The sequence below is a fragment of the Sorghum bicolor genome, chromosome 3 (assembly GCF_000003195.3).
Source record: "Sorghum bicolor cultivar BTx623 chromosome 3, Sorghum_bicolor_NCBIv3, whole genome shotgun sequence".
In the NCBI taxonomy this organism is placed as follows: Eukaryota; Viridiplantae; Streptophyta; class Magnoliopsida; order Poales; family Poaceae; genus Sorghum; species Sorghum bicolor.
In genome coordinates this window covers 58,685,803-58,703,591 of record NC_012872.2, presented here as the reverse complement: position 1 = coordinate 58,703,591, position 17,789 = coordinate 58,685,803, and the positions used below count along the sequence as shown (strand labels likewise).

At 40.9% G+C, this 17,789-nt stretch overlaps 2 protein-coding genes across 8 annotated transcripts; one reads left to right on the top strand and one right to left on the bottom strand.

Annotated features, from left to right (window-relative positions):
* Positions 327-5,984, top strand: LOC110433936. 3 transcript variants are annotated; one of them, XM_021457112.1, is made up of 9 exons: positions 327-557; positions 639-673; positions 1,294-1,426; positions 2,119-2,318; positions 2,780-2,874; positions 3,546-3,654; positions 4,493-4,948; positions 5,039-5,376; positions 5,527-5,984. In XM_021457112.1, exons 4-9 carry the CDS (start codon positions 2,165-2,167, stop codon positions 5,692-5,694), a joined length of 1,320 nt encoding a protein of 439 aa, XP_021312787.1. In that variant the 5' UTR covers positions 327-557; positions 639-673; positions 1,294-1,426; positions 2,119-2,164; the 3' UTR covers positions 5,695-5,984. The 3 variants fall into 3 exon arrangements, with proteins under 3 accessions (XP_021312787.1, XP_021312789.1, XP_021312788.1); XM_021457114.1 differs by lacking the exon at positions 1,294-1,426 and having other exon boundaries at positions 367-557; XM_021457113.1 differs by lacking the exons at positions 327-557; positions 639-673 and having other exon boundaries at positions 687-1,426.
* LOC110433795 (mitogen-activated protein kinase 8) lies at positions 8,152-14,301 on the bottom strand. 5 transcript variants are annotated; one of them, XM_021456396.1, is made up of 10 exons: positions 13,685-14,301; positions 11,761-12,169; positions 11,183-11,310; positions 11,014-11,073; positions 10,383-10,532; positions 10,149-10,304; positions 9,817-10,028; positions 9,603-9,707; positions 9,218-9,288; positions 8,152-9,137 (listed from the first exon to the last, which is right to left on the bottom strand). In XM_021456396.1, the coding sequence occupies exons 1-10, from the start codon at positions 13,733-13,735 to the stop codon at positions 8,704-8,706; spliced, it is 1,776 nt and encodes a 591-aa protein (XP_021312071.1). In that variant the 5' UTR covers positions 13,736-14,301; the 3' UTR covers positions 8,152-8,703. The 5 variants fall into 5 exon arrangements, with proteins under 5 accessions (XP_021312071.1, XP_021312074.1, XP_021312070.1 ...); XM_021456399.1 differs by lacking the exon at positions 13,685-14,301 and adding an exon at positions 13,461-13,606; XM_021456395.1 differs by lacking the exon at positions 13,685-14,301 and adding an exon at positions 13,267-13,430.

The window sequence follows — 17,789 nt, the reverse complement described above, 5'->3', positions numbered from 1 at the left end:
AAACAATGCCTTAGTTGGTGCTTAGGTCTGAGAATGCTAAAAGTAAAAGAATACACTATATATGAATTGATTTTTGATATCCTTACGACTATATTAATATTAACTGATCTTTTTTCAATGTATAAAAGTTTTGTTTACCTTTCATTTATAAATAGATTCTAAAATAAAAATATCTTGTAGAAATATCGATATATATATTTAACTAGATTTAAAAATGAAAAATATTCTTAATAAAGAATTCAGAAAATACATATAGTAGGAGTAATAATACTCCACGGGTGCTTAAACACATCACTAGGAAAGACAGCGTTCACACTTCTCCAGGCCTTCTAGAATCGCTCCAGGCCTAGAGGAAGAGGACTTCAACCAAACATCTCCTCGTTCCGTCCACGGTTCACCCCACTTTCTCTCTCGGCGCCCGCGTGCGCTCTCTCCCCTCTCTATTTCTCTGGAGGGGCGACGAGCCGACGACTGCGCGCCCGCCGCCCGCCGCCCGCCGACTTACACCAGGTGCCGGGTCCTTCACCGGGGACCTCGCCGGCGACGAGCACCCACCGGTATGACCATACCTTCTCTTCTCGTCCTGCTGTACGAAACCGACCACCCAAACCCTAACCTGAGCTAATTGACTACGCCAGGTGCCGGGGACTTCGCCGGCGACGAGCACCCACAGGTATGACCATCCTTCTCTCCCTGCTGTGCGAAACGAACTCCCAAACCCTAACACGACCTGCTCGACTATTTGTTTTCGGATCTGATCTAAGTACATACATGCATACTAAGTTCAATTTTGTTCAAAAAATTATGGGGTGTACCTGTGTACACCCATATCCTTTACTTGGTCTTTCCTGAAGCGATCTAGCTGTTTATGCCACTAACTTTCGGGGTTTGTTCGCTAAAATTTCATGTGTTCTTGGCAAGAAAATACTATCTTAAAGTTGAAGTTGGGGTTGGTCCGTTAGAAATTGTTATACTGACAAGAAATTACCAGATTGTTGCTGTGTTGTGTTTTGTCCCACGTGATTCACCTTGTTATTGACGCTGGAGCTTAGGGTATTTGCTGCCTTCCTTTTGCAGAGTGTTTGGCTACTGATTCAGCTGCTATCTATTGTCTATCTAGTACTTGGCACTACAAGTTGGCCTAGATTTCCCATTGCTTATATGCAGTTCCTGATTTTCTTTGATCTCTCAAAGCAAAGTTACTTATAGACCTCTGCCTAATATGTCTAGAGTTGTATGACTTCACGTGCATTTTAATAAGTTATTTAGTATACTAACCGAACCATTTTGCAGTTGCCACCCTTATACCTGGTAAAAGAGGGCAGTTTTTGTGTGTGCAACAGAACACTTGCAGAAAGATGTGATTCAAGTGTAGAAACTGTGTGAGAAGGCTAACTTTTTTTTTTCAAAGGCAACGTCTTTTCGGGTAGGTTATAGTAAATTTGGTGTTTATATTCCTTCGCTTCATGAGTCTGGCCCTGATTACACTTGCACTGACATTATTGGGCAAGTTTTAGGTAATTAAAGTGGTGAAGGTTTACGATTTGCAAATGTTAGATGGCTCATGGCTGCAATACTCGTAGTCCTGTTTGTGACACATGCATCATTGTGGTCACCTTGTTTGCATGATCTGTTGTATAACGAAGTACAAGTGTCATGGCACGTAGTTATTACAACTTAAAGTAGACAATTTGGCATAAGTGTATTTACTCAATCCTGACCTACTGACTTTCGCATACAGTATTGAGTTACGTACTGCAGAACGGCAAAACATGAGATACAAATTTATTTTCTCGAACACCCAGGCAAGCTATTTTTTTATAAATAAATAAATAGATACAAATTTGGATGACGAATCAGATGTCTATTGCTGCTTTATCTTGTGAGGTCCATTCACATGTTTTTAAATGTACATGATTGCTGTACCTGGCCTTTCTGATTTTCTGCGAAACTTAGTATGTTCTTTATGGAGATAGGAAGAAGACATAATGTGTATAGCTATAGGTGAAAATTGTTGGATGTTATCATGTATTTGCTATGATGTTGTTCTCTTGTGGTTGATGTGCTGGATCTTTATGTCCTGTTACTAATTAAAAGGTTCTTTTTTTAACTTTCTAGTGGATCTGTAGAGGACTCAATTCTCTGAAGGAGTGCACTGGTCAAGATGCCTGCACTGAGAATGAAGAGGATGTTTGATGTTGATGATTTTGCTAATGAGTTCAACACCAGGAACGTGAAATCCGTTAAAGTTTCACACTTTTATGTCAGTGGATTGGAGCAGTCAGCTGTGTTGAATTCGTCAGATAATCCTCATGATGGTAAGTAATCTCATGGGATTTTTTTTTTCTCTATGACAAGTTAGATGGCTGGATGTTCATAGACTTGTCCATATTTGTTGGAGTGTGATCGATTGATATTTTATTTTCCATGAAATTTGTTTTGCTTTTCTAGTTTTCTTGCAAGGACACCTTTAGATTAACTCAATTGTTTGTTGGCTATCTTGATGCTTGATGCTGTGCCACTGGGACTGCATTTATCATTTATGATACATTTAGAAGCTCCACCGATGGTCACACAATGTATAGCTTGATAGTCTCATTAATAATTTTTCCTCAAAAAATATCTCATTAATATTTGACAGTTTTCTTCTGTTAAATTGGTACCATGTGAAATTCGCTAACTAATAACAATATATTTACATCATGCATTCTTAGCAACATCACAAGGCATGTGTTGATGTGTATATTTTATGGATTAACATCATCTCCTTGTTCTGCAGAGTCAGATCCAACCATTCAACTTGCTGACCAGGATATTAGGGCAACGGAACCTTCTGGCTTGCATGATCCGATCGGAGGACAATCCATGCTCAAGGTGCTTCAATGCCATCTAGTCTCATATTAAACACAGTGATAACTTACGGTGCACTTATACTTAATTTCTCTTGGACAATTTCCATTTTTATTATGGTATTTGCCTCCATTGTTTCCAGTCTTTAAGGATCAAACTACATTAGCACTTGTAGTATTGCCGCATTGATGTGTTTTGGTTGCAATCAGGTGCTTAGATGTTTCCATACACATCCATAGTATCATGCTTTTATTGTTGTCCAAATTGATGTCAACGATCACACTTCATTTTTATATTTCGAAATGAATGCATGAATACATTATCCATCCTAGTTCTCACCATTAAGTTCTCAACTTGATAAGCTCCCAGTCTTGATTTCCATGTTAAAAACCTGTGAAATAGGATGGGAATGATACATAATGTATGAAACAATTACAATTTACAACTGATCAAGATATAGCTATTGTAATTTCTGCCTTTTATAAAAAATGGCCTTTGGCTTCAACTTGTTGTAAATAGAAGATTATGCGGTAACATAGGGATTCCTTTTCTCATTGTTGTAATCTAAATTAATGTTGAATGCTGGGTACATTCTGTATTATATGTGTAGTTTCTGCTGCTTCATTTCCTTTTGGGGTGTGAAAACTTCATATCAGTGTCTCTTGTGATCTGAGATCATCCTTTTTGATTTTCAGGATTTAACATCCGATGAAGTGATAGATTCACCAAATTCAGAGGTTGATTCCTCTGCTAATTATGATGACAACAAATCTGTGTTATATGCAGTGAATTATGTTGGCAAAGGTAAGGAGCAGCCCTTCCCGGTACAATGATTATGTATGTTTGCATTAAATATCAAAGTGGGTCTGGGAACACAGTTCTATAAAGAGGAGTTTAGTAGGTATTAGTTCACTTCCATGAGTTCGATTATTTATGTTCAATCAATGAATGATACATGATATGGTGCTATAGATTCTGCCATTCTGGAGCTATCTGAAATTCAATGCTGCCAAGGTATCTAAAATTGGACAAGGAATCACGTTATGTAGGTTGCCCAACTTGCTTGGGAAATTCTTTGTTGTTGTAATGAATGGTGAATCATATTGTATACTCAATGGTTTGCTATTATGCCTTGGCTGCTTATCTTTATTTTTATTTTGTCACTGTTCCATTTATCTAGTTCTATGCATGAGGGCCATGAATCTATTAGTTTTTGTTCATGGTCAATTTCTTCACTTGGCATGTTGCACCAGTTGTGTGCAGCTCTGTCACCAGCATAAAGCATTTTTTTACTGCTCATATTATGCTGATTCATGCATCTGGAGAAAATACTTCTAGACTTCAAAATTCAGTAAGCACACCAAATATACCATGCCCATAGAAGCACATCAGCAGTTATCAATCAACCCAGGGATCTGGCCATGCACTCAAAGCGCAGAAGTCTGGTCCTTATAACCAAAAAACCAAGACCCTTCTAGATTATTTTTTAAAGAAAAATGGAGTTTGGGTCACCTAGCCCAGGGTACGGCCCATTTCCCCTGAATCACAAGCTACGTGATTACAAAAAGCACAAGTGACTTGCAGTTATATATTTCCTTGATTTATCCGCATGTGAATTCATTTATTTATTTTTCTGTTACAGAGTTTGCAGATGATGATGTAGATTCTTCAGCCCAGAATTTGTGTGTTGTTAGTGATCATGAGACAAGCTGGGGTTCGAATCAGTGTTGCAGACTGCTGGATATTTATAGTCCAGATGATGATTTCCCGTACTTGTTGGATAATCCACCTGATCTTCTGCCTAGTTATATTGGATTGTGTGATGAATTTGTATCAATTGATGCATTGATGAACATGAGTAGCAGATGTGGAGCATTCCCACTTATTGAGAGTGCCACGGAAGCCAGTGTTGATTATAAGCCATGTTCATCTGAGGTGGATTTGTGCTTTAATTCTGAGGTATTAGAGTGGCTCAACCCTCATCTGTTGGAGGAGGATTTACCAGATCTTGTTGATTTTGCTGAGTTAAATTCAAATGCTGCTCCTGCAAAAAAAGAGCAATGGACCAGGAAGGTCACTCTTGTGCTTGATTTGGATGGTATGCAGCTAAGCATGATAGAAGTTAGTATCTTTGATAACTTCATTGCATGCCCCTAAGGCTAATGTATTGTCTTTTCCTTTATTGCAGAAACCCTTGTTCATTCAACTATGGAGCATTGTGATGACGCTGATTTCACATTTCCTGTGTTCTATGATATGAAAGAGCATGTGGTATATGTGAAAAAGAGGCCACATGTCCACATGTTCCTCCAAAGGATGGTTGAAATGTTTGAGGTAGTGATATTTACAGCCAGTCAAAGTGTTTACGCAGACCAGTTGCTTGACATGCTGGATCCAGAGAAAAAACTTTTCTCCAAGCGTTTCTTCCGGGAATCATGTTTGTTCACAGACAATGGCTACACAAAAGATCTGACTGTTGTTGGAGTCGACCTTGCCAAGGTTGTCATAATTGACAACACTCCACAGGTAAAATTAACGTAATTTTTTTTCATTTTGTGTTCGTGATTGAGTTGAAATTGTTTATGGTCTTGAAGTGTCATGAACTTACATGCTTGATTTACTGGTTTCTTGGCATTTTTAAGCTGATAAGCATCTAAATTATTCTGTGTTTATCAGGTTTTCCAGCTGCAAGTGAACAATGGTATACCAATAGAGAGTTGGTATAGTAACCCCTTGGACGAGGCTTTACCTCAATTGATCCCATTCTTAGAGACCCTTGCTGTAGCTGATGATGTCCGGCCTATCATTGCCAAGAAGTTTGGCAACATAATAGATAGTTGCTAAGGTTTTTGAATAAGTTATAGGGTTAGTCTTGTTTGCTCACATAGTGAACCTAGATGACATGTTAACTGGTCGAGGTCGTACATTTTTCTCTTTAAAAGCAGGTTGGCTCATAGGATTAAGAGTTTTGGTGCTTGGGCTATTCCTTAGAACTGTACATATCCCCAATTTTGTTTTGCGACTTTGTACATAGAATGCTGTCGAAATTGAAAGACTGAGAGAAACATGTATGCAAAGTTTCTTTGCATTTTGCTCCATGTGGTTTGATGTTCGCAACAGTATGATGTTTGTAACCGTTTGGCTCCTTGATTGTTTGGATGTGCTGTATTGTTGCATCATGCGATGATGCGAACAAGATTCAGATAAACAAAGTTGAGGTAACCGATTTTATGAAATTGCTCATCAATTCTACCGGGGACGCACTGAACGTGTCTGTGCAGGTTTTTTTAGGTGTTTTAATGGTAGTCTTAGGGTTCTATAATGCTATAATGCACTGAGCGAGAGCGTGCTAACCACCTTTACCTGCAAGAGATTCTGATTCTCTCATAACTCCGTATCCAGAACATCTCCGAACTTCACAATTCCTGGTGGTATTTAAAAGACCAAATCGAGTCTAAGTTGAATTGTAGTGAAAATAAATTGGATCACATGTCGCTGAGGAAGTATTATCACTAATCTATACTATAAAGGAGCATCCCGTTGCTTCTAAAACTTCCCATTACTGGCAAAGTTGGCAAAGCGTTTTGAGGTCGTCACCTAGAGATGGTAATGACTAATGAGGACCGACGGGCAAATGTATTAGTACCATGAAGCTGAAATTAGGGAGAAGAGCTCCCAGGATAGAGTTTAGGGCCACTCGCAGAGGGCATTCAATTTCAGGATGATGGCTTGTACTGGGATGAGGTCATCTTCACAGGGAATGAAAAGTGAAAAAAGAAAACTTTCCCTATCGGGTTGCACTGCCCACGAAGCTATTTCTTATAGCAATTTTGCACTAATCTATTAACCATACCAATCTATCCTTTTTATATAGATAGTGTACTAGACATATGAAGGTCTATTGATAATTTGATAATTTTTAGTGATATAAGTTGATCAATTTTCTAAGGCGTTTGTTGTTGATCAATTATCAATTTTGTGAGAATTGATAAACTTAAGCGCGGTGATGGAGAATCCCCATGGCAATTAATTCCTAAACGGGGCGGGCTTGTTCATTTGGCTGAAAACCCATGGAAAGTACTGTTCGCTGATTTATTATGAGAGAAAAACAATGCTGAATGATTGGTAAATTCGACAGATAGTGTCAAGCGAACAGTGATTGTACATTGGCATGTACGAAGACGGAGAAACTTCTTCCCCCGTGAAGATGGATATGAGAATCTAATCCCTGATGATGAATTTTGTTGACATTCGCCTTGTTTAGTTCCCAGAAAATTTTGCAAAATTTTTCACATTCTCCGTCACATCGAATCTTTAGACGTATGCATGGAGTATTAAATATAGACAAAAATAAAAACTAATTGCACAGTTTGGTCGGAATTGACGAGACGAATATTTTGAGCCTAGTTAGTCCATAATTAGACAATATTTATCAAATACAAACGAAAGTGCTACGGTATAGATTTCTTAAATTTTTTCGGAACTAAACAAGGCCTTAGGCCAAGCTGGTTTTAGAATCTAGTCCATGCTAATTTTGATCCAATCCAAGAAAAACTCTATGAAACAACATAAAAATAGTACCACATTGATTTTGTAAATGGATAAAACTACTCCTACTCTATATAAAATATGAGGTACATAGTTGATTGAGGTATCCAACTGCAAAATCGATCAAAATCAATTTACCTTTACTTCTTAGCTTCTACCTCTATCTCTTCCAACCCCTCTGCTGTCCTACATGTACCTCGATGAGATTTATGGGTGTTGGCTTAACATTTCTACCGTGTGTCTCCCAGACGGGTCTTTCCAGAAGATATTTGTGGGTTTATTGTACGAACGGGCATCTAATCTGCCTCGCTGACCCGCTGGTCGGCCTCGCCACTGGGACCGCTGCGTGCTAGGCAGTGTGCCGCCTCTGGGTGATCTTCCCCTACCGGTGTCTGAAATCGAATCAGCGTCAACAAATTCCCTGCTGACATCTCAAGTCTCACTCTCATCCAGACACCGACCACCCCGTGCGACAGCCGCCTCGCCGCCATGCCTTCCCTAGATGGCTAGGTCCCTTTCTAAACCGGGAGAACACCGCTGGTGCTGGCGGTGTTGAGTTTACATTTTTCTTTAGGCGCCTGTAGTTCGCCTGGAGTGCAGAAATATTTACTCACATGTATTGTTGACGGTCAATGTAGTCTTGAGACAACATCAGAAGAGGAAACGATTGAACTGGATAAAGGGAAAGGGAGGATGACGGCTTAATGTCCAAGCTAAATTTCATTTTCTAATGTAAAAGTAATACGGACAAAGAGGTAAAGAGGGCAAAATAAACCAACGGCTGAATCAATCTGAACTGCCTATGGTATTACAGAGCTAAACATAGGCCAAAATTCTACAGCTTTGAATTAAAGAAGCGGGTTTCACCAGCCGTAATAATACATATAAAATCAAGTGACTTTATATACAGAGCTAAACGTAGGCTCACTATTTTTATTCCCACATGTTTCCTTTCTTGCAAAGTACATAATTTTCCATGTAAAAATCGTCTCTGCCCCCTTTGCTTCTTATAAGCAGCAATCAACTGACGGCACTGCCCTTTTTCTCCTTTTATTTTACCGTTTCCGCGGGGTGAAGGCATTGCTTTCCGAAAAGCTAGATCCAATGGACAGAACCATGACTGTTGCCCAATAGCGTTTTCAATCTGATGTCACACGTCGTCCTTGATCCGAGATCATACTCCAGCTTTGTATCTTTGGCTCAGAGCCAATATGGCAGCTCTTTGGTACCTAAATCTTTCCACCCTTCGCCATGTTATTACTTCAACTCAACTGAGGATTTTGGAGATGGCCAATGCAACTAGAACTAGTACATCCTAGAAACTCCATATTGAACTGCATTGACCTTGTTGTAGCCACCTCCACCTCCTACAGCAGCAATGCCACTAAAAGGGGCGATTCCATGAATCATGCTAGAATGCAAAGCAGCTCTATCTGCGCCATCAGCTTTCGGGACACCTTTTGGTATATAGTAGGAAGACCTCAAGTCAGGGGACATCTGTGATACTACCTTGGCATCCATGAACCGCTGTGCTGGCTGGTACTGCATACGGTCCTTTTCCAGCTCCTGTTGGAGCTCTCTGTTTGAGTTGTCTGACTTCCGGTGATAGGCGTATGCTGACAGGTTTGTGGTGGTTGGAGGAAGTACTGGATTCCTCGCCACCCTACGTTGGCTGTATGGATCAACAGCAGTTGCATTCTCAAATGGTATTACTGGACCAACCACTCTTCCTGGTCTAGCTGGATTTTTTACAGAAAATAACATTATATTAGATTGGTGGTGTCTGCAGAACATAATATTCATTAGGAGGAATTACCACCTGTGGGAATCTTTTGAGGAACTTGGGAGATTCCATTTGGAGGGATTGGATTAGAATGAACTGTGGTTGTCCTGCAAATAGAAGGGAGTAAAGGTCAGAAGCCAATTTCGATGGGGAATTCTAATTAGTAGTATAAGCTAATAATAATCCAAGAAGTTTCAAAAAAAAAAAAAAAACCAACAAGCAACTAAGTTGCTAGCCTCTGATTTCACAGTATCACAAGGTCATCAAACATCAGTTCTTTTGAACAAGCAAATGTAAGCTAATTCATTTTACTCCCCCCCAAAACTAGGAAGCTGTGGAACCGAATTTAATTTATTCAGGCAAAAAAAGGATTTTACAGGAGCCTAAATCATAGAAAGAGAACTCAGAAAAAATCTGTCACCTTGGGAGCGAAACATGCTTCCTGTCTGATGAAGCCGTGTGTGCCCCACTCTTTCCTCCATTTTCCTCCAAGTTAGCAAATTGCCTTCGGAAATTGTCAACAGCACTGCACAAGAAGAATTAGAAAAATTTAACACCTTGGCATGTAGCATGTGGCAATACACATAAATAAATTAAAGATTCAGACTTCATTTTTGCTCCTTGCAAATAAATACCTAGGGTATAGAAAGTTTGTTTTCTCAGTTCCATTCATGTAATCCTTGAGAAGTTGAGGATGATACTCCAATATCTCCCTGAATATAAGTTCCTTGACATCCTCTTTGGTCACCTTTCTTCGCTCAAACTCAAACTCCATTTTTGTTATTGGCTGGCATGATGGTTCTCTCTCTACTTTTGCGAGGCCTTTAAAATATGGATCAGCCAATGCCTGGTTGTACATCAATGACAAAAGAAACATCACTTGAGTGACTTTTAAGATATAAGGCTGGGGCACTAAGCAAATACAAGTACAGAATGTGGAATTGGATTCTACAGTTCAAACGCTTACCTCTTCAGCAGTTGGCCTATCCTTGGGATCAAATGCCAAAAGCCTCTGCAAAAGTTTGAGTGCAGCAGGATCTGCTTTAGGGAACCTTTCAGAAAATGGTACTGGATGTTTTTTCCTCATGCTACTCAAATACCTCCTTGCCTTCTCATTCCGAATCTACAGTAGCGAAAGGATCAATGCTTGTCTTTGTGAACAGTTTAGTTTGGAACATTAGGCATGAATGAGAAGACATACTCTGGAAACTGTATCAAGTGATGGAGTACCCAAGAGATCGGTCATCAAATCCAACTGGTGGACCACATTTTTTCCAGGAAACAAAGGCTTCCCAGTTAAGATCTCCGCAAAAATGCAACCGATACTCCATATGTCAATAGCTGGTGAATACTGCATAGAACAATGAAATGAGATCCTGAATTCAACAGCACAAAAAGAAAGAAAAGGACAGGATAAAGCTGAAAATAACATTTAGTCCCTAAGGAGAACTGTAGGGTACTGTAAATGCTAATTCCCACACCGAACCAAACACTGCTACAGTTAATCTGTGATTTTCTCTGAAGGCAATGCCTACTAAAAGGTAGAAATCCCATCTAGAAATATTAAGTTCTGAAGAAAAATGCAGCTTCTGAACAAACAATTTGGAAGGAATAATCCTTTAGTGTGCGGCCTGGTAATTAGCAAAATGGGAATCAGATGAGGTGAAACACAAAAATAACAGTCAGCTATGGAACACTGGGTGTTAAAGGCATGAAGCACGGAACAGCACAATATGAAACAGAGTACATCTTGCTCAATGCTGCCATAATGCATGCTCTGAAAGAAGTAGAACTGCTAAGTGACCCTATACTGGAATGTGAGGAATGTTTACCTTAGAAAAGAAAGATCCACACAGTTCAGGGGCCCTATACCATCTTGTAGCAACATAATCCTGAAAATTTTGCAAAACAGATTATTATAATTAAGTGGTGAAATAGAGTATGAATATATCCTGTTAAATAAATTGTAGCGTCAAATCTGTGAGGCAGTGTCTTACATACCGTCCAGAATACTGTTGTAGGAGTGTCATTGAACGCCACTCTTGCCAATCCAAAATCACATATTTTAAGTTTACAGTTAGCATTGGCCAATATGTTCTTTGGCTTCAAATCACGATGATAAACATTAGCTGCAATCACATAAAACGCATGTATCAGTTCTGTTTTTTTCTGGAAGATATAGCTAATGAGCATGCAGATAGAAACCAATGTAGTTGATATGGCTCAACCACTAAAAATGGATGGCACCTAGTAATTACAATAGCTTTGAAAGTATAGTGAGTGGATACAAGTAGTCTATGTATCAGATGAGTGTCCAAATATATTTATAATAAAAATCAAAATAGAAGAACAGAAACAATCAACAACAACAGTTTTATAGTTAATAGATTAATGCTAAAGTGATATTAATGTGTGAACACGCTACTCTGATCCTCCATGCAAATAGTACTTGTCCCCACTATTATTCAAGAGAAATGATTCCAAGACAGGTAAATTGTAGTATGAGGTATGACAATCATAAAGATAAAAAAACTGTACTCTAACTAAGACATCAATTTGCGAAAGAAAAAAAAGCATACCAGTATGAATGTATTTCAGTGCACGGAGCATCTGATAGAGAAAGAACTGATGATGCTCTCTGGTTAAATCATCATTTGCCTTGATGACTTGGTGGAGGTCTGTATCCATCAGCTCAAATACAACATAGATATCTTTGAAGTCCCTCCTTGATGGAGGCAGCATTATATGCTTGATCTCAACTATATCAGGATGGCGTAATAGCCGAAGTAGTTTGATCTCACGAAGGATCCGGGCAGCATCAGATAAGTGCTCGAAGATATTGTGTATTTTCTTGATTGCCACCTTGTCACCGGTATGTTGGTCAATAGCTGAGCAAACAACGCCATAACTTCCTTTGCCAATGACCTCTTGGATTTTGTATCTGTTAGCATCACCGTATTCACTGAAGAAGTCCATCTCTGACGAACCCTGAGCAAAGTTTAACATACTGAGTCAACTCTGTTCAGCAAAGCACTACTAATAAACAAAAACATATAGACTTATAGTGATTAAATTAGAAGGACCAAATCAACTGAGTAGAAATGTGGAATCTGCTCGAAGAACTAAACCCAATGTCAGATCCCAAGATTTCGATAGTGTGGACAGAAGGAATAGCATTAGAGAAAATTTGGATTGTTTATTGGATGATCCTAGGGTAGATAATACATGCTGTCCTTAGTAATTGCAAGAAACAACTTTCATGAGAATACCAGATTTCAAAAGTATAAATAGAATACTCAAGATAAAAGTGAACGAGAAAACCAGATTATGTGAAGCTTGGTACCCTTCCTAATTCCTACCCAAATGACCACTGAAACATATCTGTGTTCAACTAACTCAGGAAGACATTACCAGGAACTGGGCACTGATAGTTCTTGTTACACTACACCTACCCTCCAGCGCAAACCTTCCTTTGCCTCCAGCAATGAGCAGAGCAGGGCTGATCAAGTGTGAGAGACAAAAATAAGACTGGCAGAAGTCGAAGAATGACTCTTTAAGGGAGAGTTCCTGGGCATACAACCATCTCAATCGACATGCCTCCGGAGTGGGTATAGAATATATTGATAAGCTAATCCACTAGAACAAATTAAGTTATTTTCTTTCTTCAAAGGAAAAGAAAGTCGACAGAGGCCACAGAATGGATTAGGATAAACACAAACTACTCAGCGAATCTAATTCCTCATTTGCGATACTCTCCTCTATGACCCAACTGAATCAGCTTTTTCTGGCGTGCCATCACGGATTAACTGGGTGGGGGACAAGGCCTAACCAGTCCTTTAAGGAGCAATTTGTATTCGACCCAGTTGGAAAAGTCGCGAAGGATGCCACTTCCTTTGGAGGGTAGAAAAGAGGACGTCGCCCAACACCGGAAGAGAGTTCAGATAAAAGGGTTCAGATATTATCAAGAAAAAGCGTCCACGGGCAAATCCAACAGAGAACCTCCCTCTTGGGAAATTCAGAAAACTCCCGATCCAGGAAAACGACGAGACTCAAAAATTCTCTTTGGCAAACGCAAACGCACGAACCTGGACTGTGTGTGTGTGTGTGTGGCGACTCCACAACTGAAATCGAAGTTGAGCTCTAGGCGATCGTCTTTCCGCAACGAAGACGAGGAACAATTGCGGAGAAGGCAAAAACGGCACGAGTAATAATAATAAATAAATCCTTATGGTTCCGTGCACATCCATAGGACCAGGAGATTTTCAGGCAAAGAAGGCACCTTTTTTATTTCACATCATCGTCAACATAGGTGACGATTTCAGAGCTGCCGTCGTGTTGCAAGGTGCAACCCCGGCAGCGGCAGGCCAACGCCAACCGATCTGAAACGCCAACAACCCAACCCAGACGACCGCGCGTCCACCCGTACCCCAACCACCCCCCGCCCGCACGAGAAAGAAACCAAACTCCCACCGACGGCGAGACGAGAGCGGCTGCCCCCCTCACCTTCCTCCGCTGCTGGTGCTGGTGCTGGTGCTGCTGGTCCGGCGCCTGCATCGCTCCCCGGCCGGTCCCGCCGCGTCAGCGCTCCTCCGCCCGCGAGGCTACCCGCATTTGCCCCGGCGCGCCGCCGCATGCGACGCCCGCGCTCCCGCACGGACGCTAGAGTGGAGATCCCTGGCCCTCCCTCCCTCCCTCCCCTGGAACCTGGATCGAGCCCCCGCGACGCTGCCCAGCCGGGACGCTCGCCTCGCCCCGCGCTGTGGCCCCCGCCTCGCTCGCTACGACTGAGCAACTCGCGGCGAGGGTGGGGGTGGGAGAGTTGTGGTGGTGTGGCCCCTGTGTGGCGTCCGATTCCTGATGGTGTGGTGAATGGTGATGCTGCTGCCGCACCGTAGCGGTGGGGGTTGGGGTTGGGGTTGCGTCGCAAGCCAAGCGAGGTGGCGTTAAAACGGACGAGACGAGACGAGACCCAGGAGGCCCGAGACCCGAGGCCCGCTCCGCCTCCGCGCTCTCTCTCTCTCTCTCTCTATCGACCGACCTCGTGCCGTGCGAGCGATGCGATGCATGCGAGCGACCTGGCCCTGGCCTGGGGGCAGAGGAAGGAAGGAAGGAAGGACAGGGACGCAGGCTCTGGTCGGGTTCGTCTCGCCTCGCCGGGGGATTCCGTGATTCCGCCCGTGACTGCGGCTCTACACCGTTCCGTTTTTTTTGATTGATGGCAGCGGGGCTGTGGGGCTACGTTCCGTGGCCCGCCATGTGGGGACGGATGTCCCCACCTGTCTGTCTGGCTCTGGCCACCCGATTCTGCCGAGCCAGGACGAGCAGGCTGTGGCGTGAGTAAATGTTGAATAACAAGCAAGCTCGTGAGTTAGGGCCTTGTTTAGTTCATCCTCAAAACAAAAAAGTTTTCAATATTCTCGTCACATCGAATTTTGTGGCACATGCATTAAACGTTAAATATAGACGAAAACAAAAACTAATTACACAGTTTAGCTGTAAATCACAAGACGATTTTTTTATCCTAGTTAGTTCATGATTAGATAATATTTGTCACAAACAAACAAAAGTGCTACAGTACCGAAAACTTTTCACTTTTCGGAACTAAACAAGGCCTTAGGCCCTTAGTTATGTTATCTCGTTATAGCTAACAAGTTAAAACCTTAGCTCAACTCAGTTTGTTACTATAATAATAAGATGAGCCGAGCTGAGTCGAGCTGGTCATAAGGCCTTGTTTAGTTCGCGAAAATTCTTAGATTTAATTATTATAATATTTTTATTTGTATTTAATATTTATTTTTAAATATAGACTAATTAAATTTAAAATATTCGTCTACTAAATTATAGTCATACTGTATAATTAATTATTTTTATTTATATTTAATGCTTTATGTAGATTTTGAAAATTTTTAAAAACTAGACAAGGTCTAAATTAAGTGAGATAACGAGCTTTGAGTTTCCGTGCACCTTGTGCGCGTGAGGTACGGTACGTGCTGCGGTGCGCCGACGTGCTGATTCCTACCGCCTGGATGGGCAGCTTGCGCGAGTTTTCTTGGGTTTTCGTGTGGATTTTGCTGGTTTCCTTGGGTTTCCCCGTGGATTTTGCGTTCGAGTTTGACGTTTGTGGAGGTGCAGGACGGTTTGGTCGGTGCGGCGCGGCGGCGAGACCGGTAGCCCGGCACCGGCAGCCAGAGCAGATCAGACGCGCTTTTTTCCAGAGGCTGCCTCGTCTAGTCGCCTCGTCACTCCACCTTTTCCTGTGTCTGTTGTGCACATGGGGATGAGCCGTGAGCGAGTGTGCGTGGAGCGCAAGTTTTTTTTATTCCCCGATTAGAGATCTGGGCCTTGTTTAGTTCGGAGAAGTGAAAAGTTTTCGGTACTTTTTGTTTATTTGTGACAAATATTATCTAATCATCAACTAACTAGGATCAAAAGATTTGTCTCGTGATTTACAGTTAAACTGTGTAATTAGTTTTTGTTTTCGTCTATATTTAATGTTTCATGCATGTGCCACAAGATTCGATGTGACGAGGAATCTTGAAAACTTTTTGGTTTTCAGGGTGAACTAAACAAGCCCTGGATAATGGATATATATAGGCCTTGTTTACGTGCACCTAAAAACCCAAAACTTTTATAAAATTCTTCATCACATCGAATCTTGCGACACTTGCATGGAACATTAAATATAGGTAAAAAAAACTAACTAACTACACATTTACATGTAAATCACGATACGAATCTTTTAAGATTAGTTACTTCATGATTAGATAATGTTTGTTAAATAAAAACGAAAATGCTACGGTGTCAAAATTCAAAAAGTTTTTAGATCTAAACAAGTCCATACTACTCCTATTTTCTTCCACCTAGAAAATCGTTTTCTATATTGTCATCAGCTAGTAGGTTACACGGGGTACGTTACTAGGGTGAAACGACGACATGCAACCAAATTGTTCATCTGTAGGATAGGAAAGCTTCGGGTGCTTTGGGACTTGCTTGGGTGTACGTGGACGTGTCTGCCATGATAAGGTCACGCAATTATCGGTTGGTAGATCTGGATTGCAAGCTAGTACCTTTTCCACAGAATAATACGCTACTGTGGATCGGTAGGGTTCCGTGGGGAGCCCTTGCGTGCATGGCATGTGCGGCTCATCATACACGCATACTACTGTTTGAGTGAAAGACGAACGCGTATCATTGCATCGGTTCGCTTTGCTAAAATTTAGCTGATGCTGTTGTTTTATGCTATTTGTTCTCAAATGAAAAAAAAATTACGCTATATATCGTTTTGCTTTGGTTCTCTCTGCTTACACCTAGTTAATTCTTACCAAAAATACTACTGAAGTAGTACTGAAGACATAAGAGTTTGCGTAAACGAAAGGTGAGGCTGTTGATCCCACGCTGCAGACAAAATTTTTCGGTCTCACCATTGTCCTTCTCATCTGAATGTTATAATCATCCAACTTCAACTTGTGTCTGATAAAACTATAAATGCATTTTGTTCCCTCAGCCGCAATGCATGTTGGCATGGTTAGCTTGACCTTTTGTACTATTAAATGAGGCGCTGGTAACTCTACAGGACACAATGCTCTTTCGTGAAACTACGACCAACATGCTGATTTGAATGCTTGCTAACGTCGTTTGCCGCATTAGGTTGCGAGTGTGACCATCCTAATCCTAGCCATTTACCTTCCTTTTGCCACATGATTCTCGATGCTTGGTTCATGATTATTTCAGTCCATCCCTATCAACACGAATCTCAATGCAAAGTGAACCGCACGCCTAAGTCGCCCTTGAGATAACATATAGCATATATAGTTGTCGCATTCTTCGTTCTCTGTTTTCCCCTTCTTAATTAATTTTACATATAATATATATATATATATATATATATATATATATATATATATATATATATATACATAGATTATCTCCGACTATTAGTACTGTTTTGTAGATTGTACTATTTCTCTATTTAAATTAATACAGAATGACGATATCAGGTCGCAAATATGTGGCGATCTGATCCTTTTTCTTCTCAATGACGACTACTGTATTAATGAGAACTCAATAATGTTATACCCGGTCTTTTTCTCTTCTGGAAAGCTAGTTGTAAATGAGATCTCCTCCCAATAATGTCGCTGTACACTGTGAAAAAGCCAATAATTTAAACAATTATTGCACTTGCTTGATTGCTGAACTATTATTCCCACGATTGTTTTCATGACCTGTTCTTGTGGTTTGTCGTGGATCATATCCCCAAAATAATATGCTTACGCAAGAGTTCATTCTTCATGCAACAAATACCATAAATAGGAGCATCAAATGACCATCCAGTGACGTGGCTCGTCACCAGCCATTAGATCAGTACCGGAGGACTGAGCCACGTCGGATGTGCCCTATATGATCCACGTTCTCAAGTTTCTCCGTTTTCCATCCTGTCGGTCAGTCGGTCGGTGTCATCTGAGTCGATCGTGTTCATTTTGTTTAAGCACGCAACATATATATGTAACACGCCAACACGGTGTAGTCGTGTAGATGACAGCTAAAAGTATTAGGCCTCGTTTAGTTGATGAATTTTTTTGCAAAATGCGACTGTAACATTTTCGTTTGT

What these genes read in the sequence shown, in the direction of transcription:
- LOC110433936 (XM_021457112.1), top strand. Translation starts at nt 2,165, where the DNA reads ATGCCTGCACTGAGAATGAAGAGGATGTTTGATGTTGATGATTTTGCT. An exon ending in GTCAGATAATCCTCATGATG is followed by an intron (nt 2,319 to 2,779) that starts GTAAGTAATCTC and finishes CTTGTTCTGCAG; the next exon opens with AGTCAGATCCAACCATTCAA. An exon ending in GAGGACAATCCATGCTCAAG is followed by an intron (nt 2,875 to 3,545) that starts GTGCTTCAATGC and finishes TTTGATTTTCAG; the next exon opens with GATTTAACATCCGATGAAGT.
- LOC110433795 (XM_021456395.1), bottom strand. Translation starts at nt 13,428, where the DNA reads ATGGATGTGCACGGAACCATAAGGATTTATTTATTATTATTACTCGTG. An exon ending in GTGGATCTTTCTTTTCTAAG is followed by an intron (nt 10,533 to 11,013) that starts GTAAACATTCCT and finishes TGTTCTATGCAG; the next exon opens with TATTCACCAGCTATTGACAT. An exon ending in ATAGGCCAACTGCTGAAGAG is followed by an intron (nt 10,029 to 10,148) that starts GTAAGCGTTTGA and finishes ATGTACAACCAG; the next exon opens with GCATTGGCTGATCCATATTT.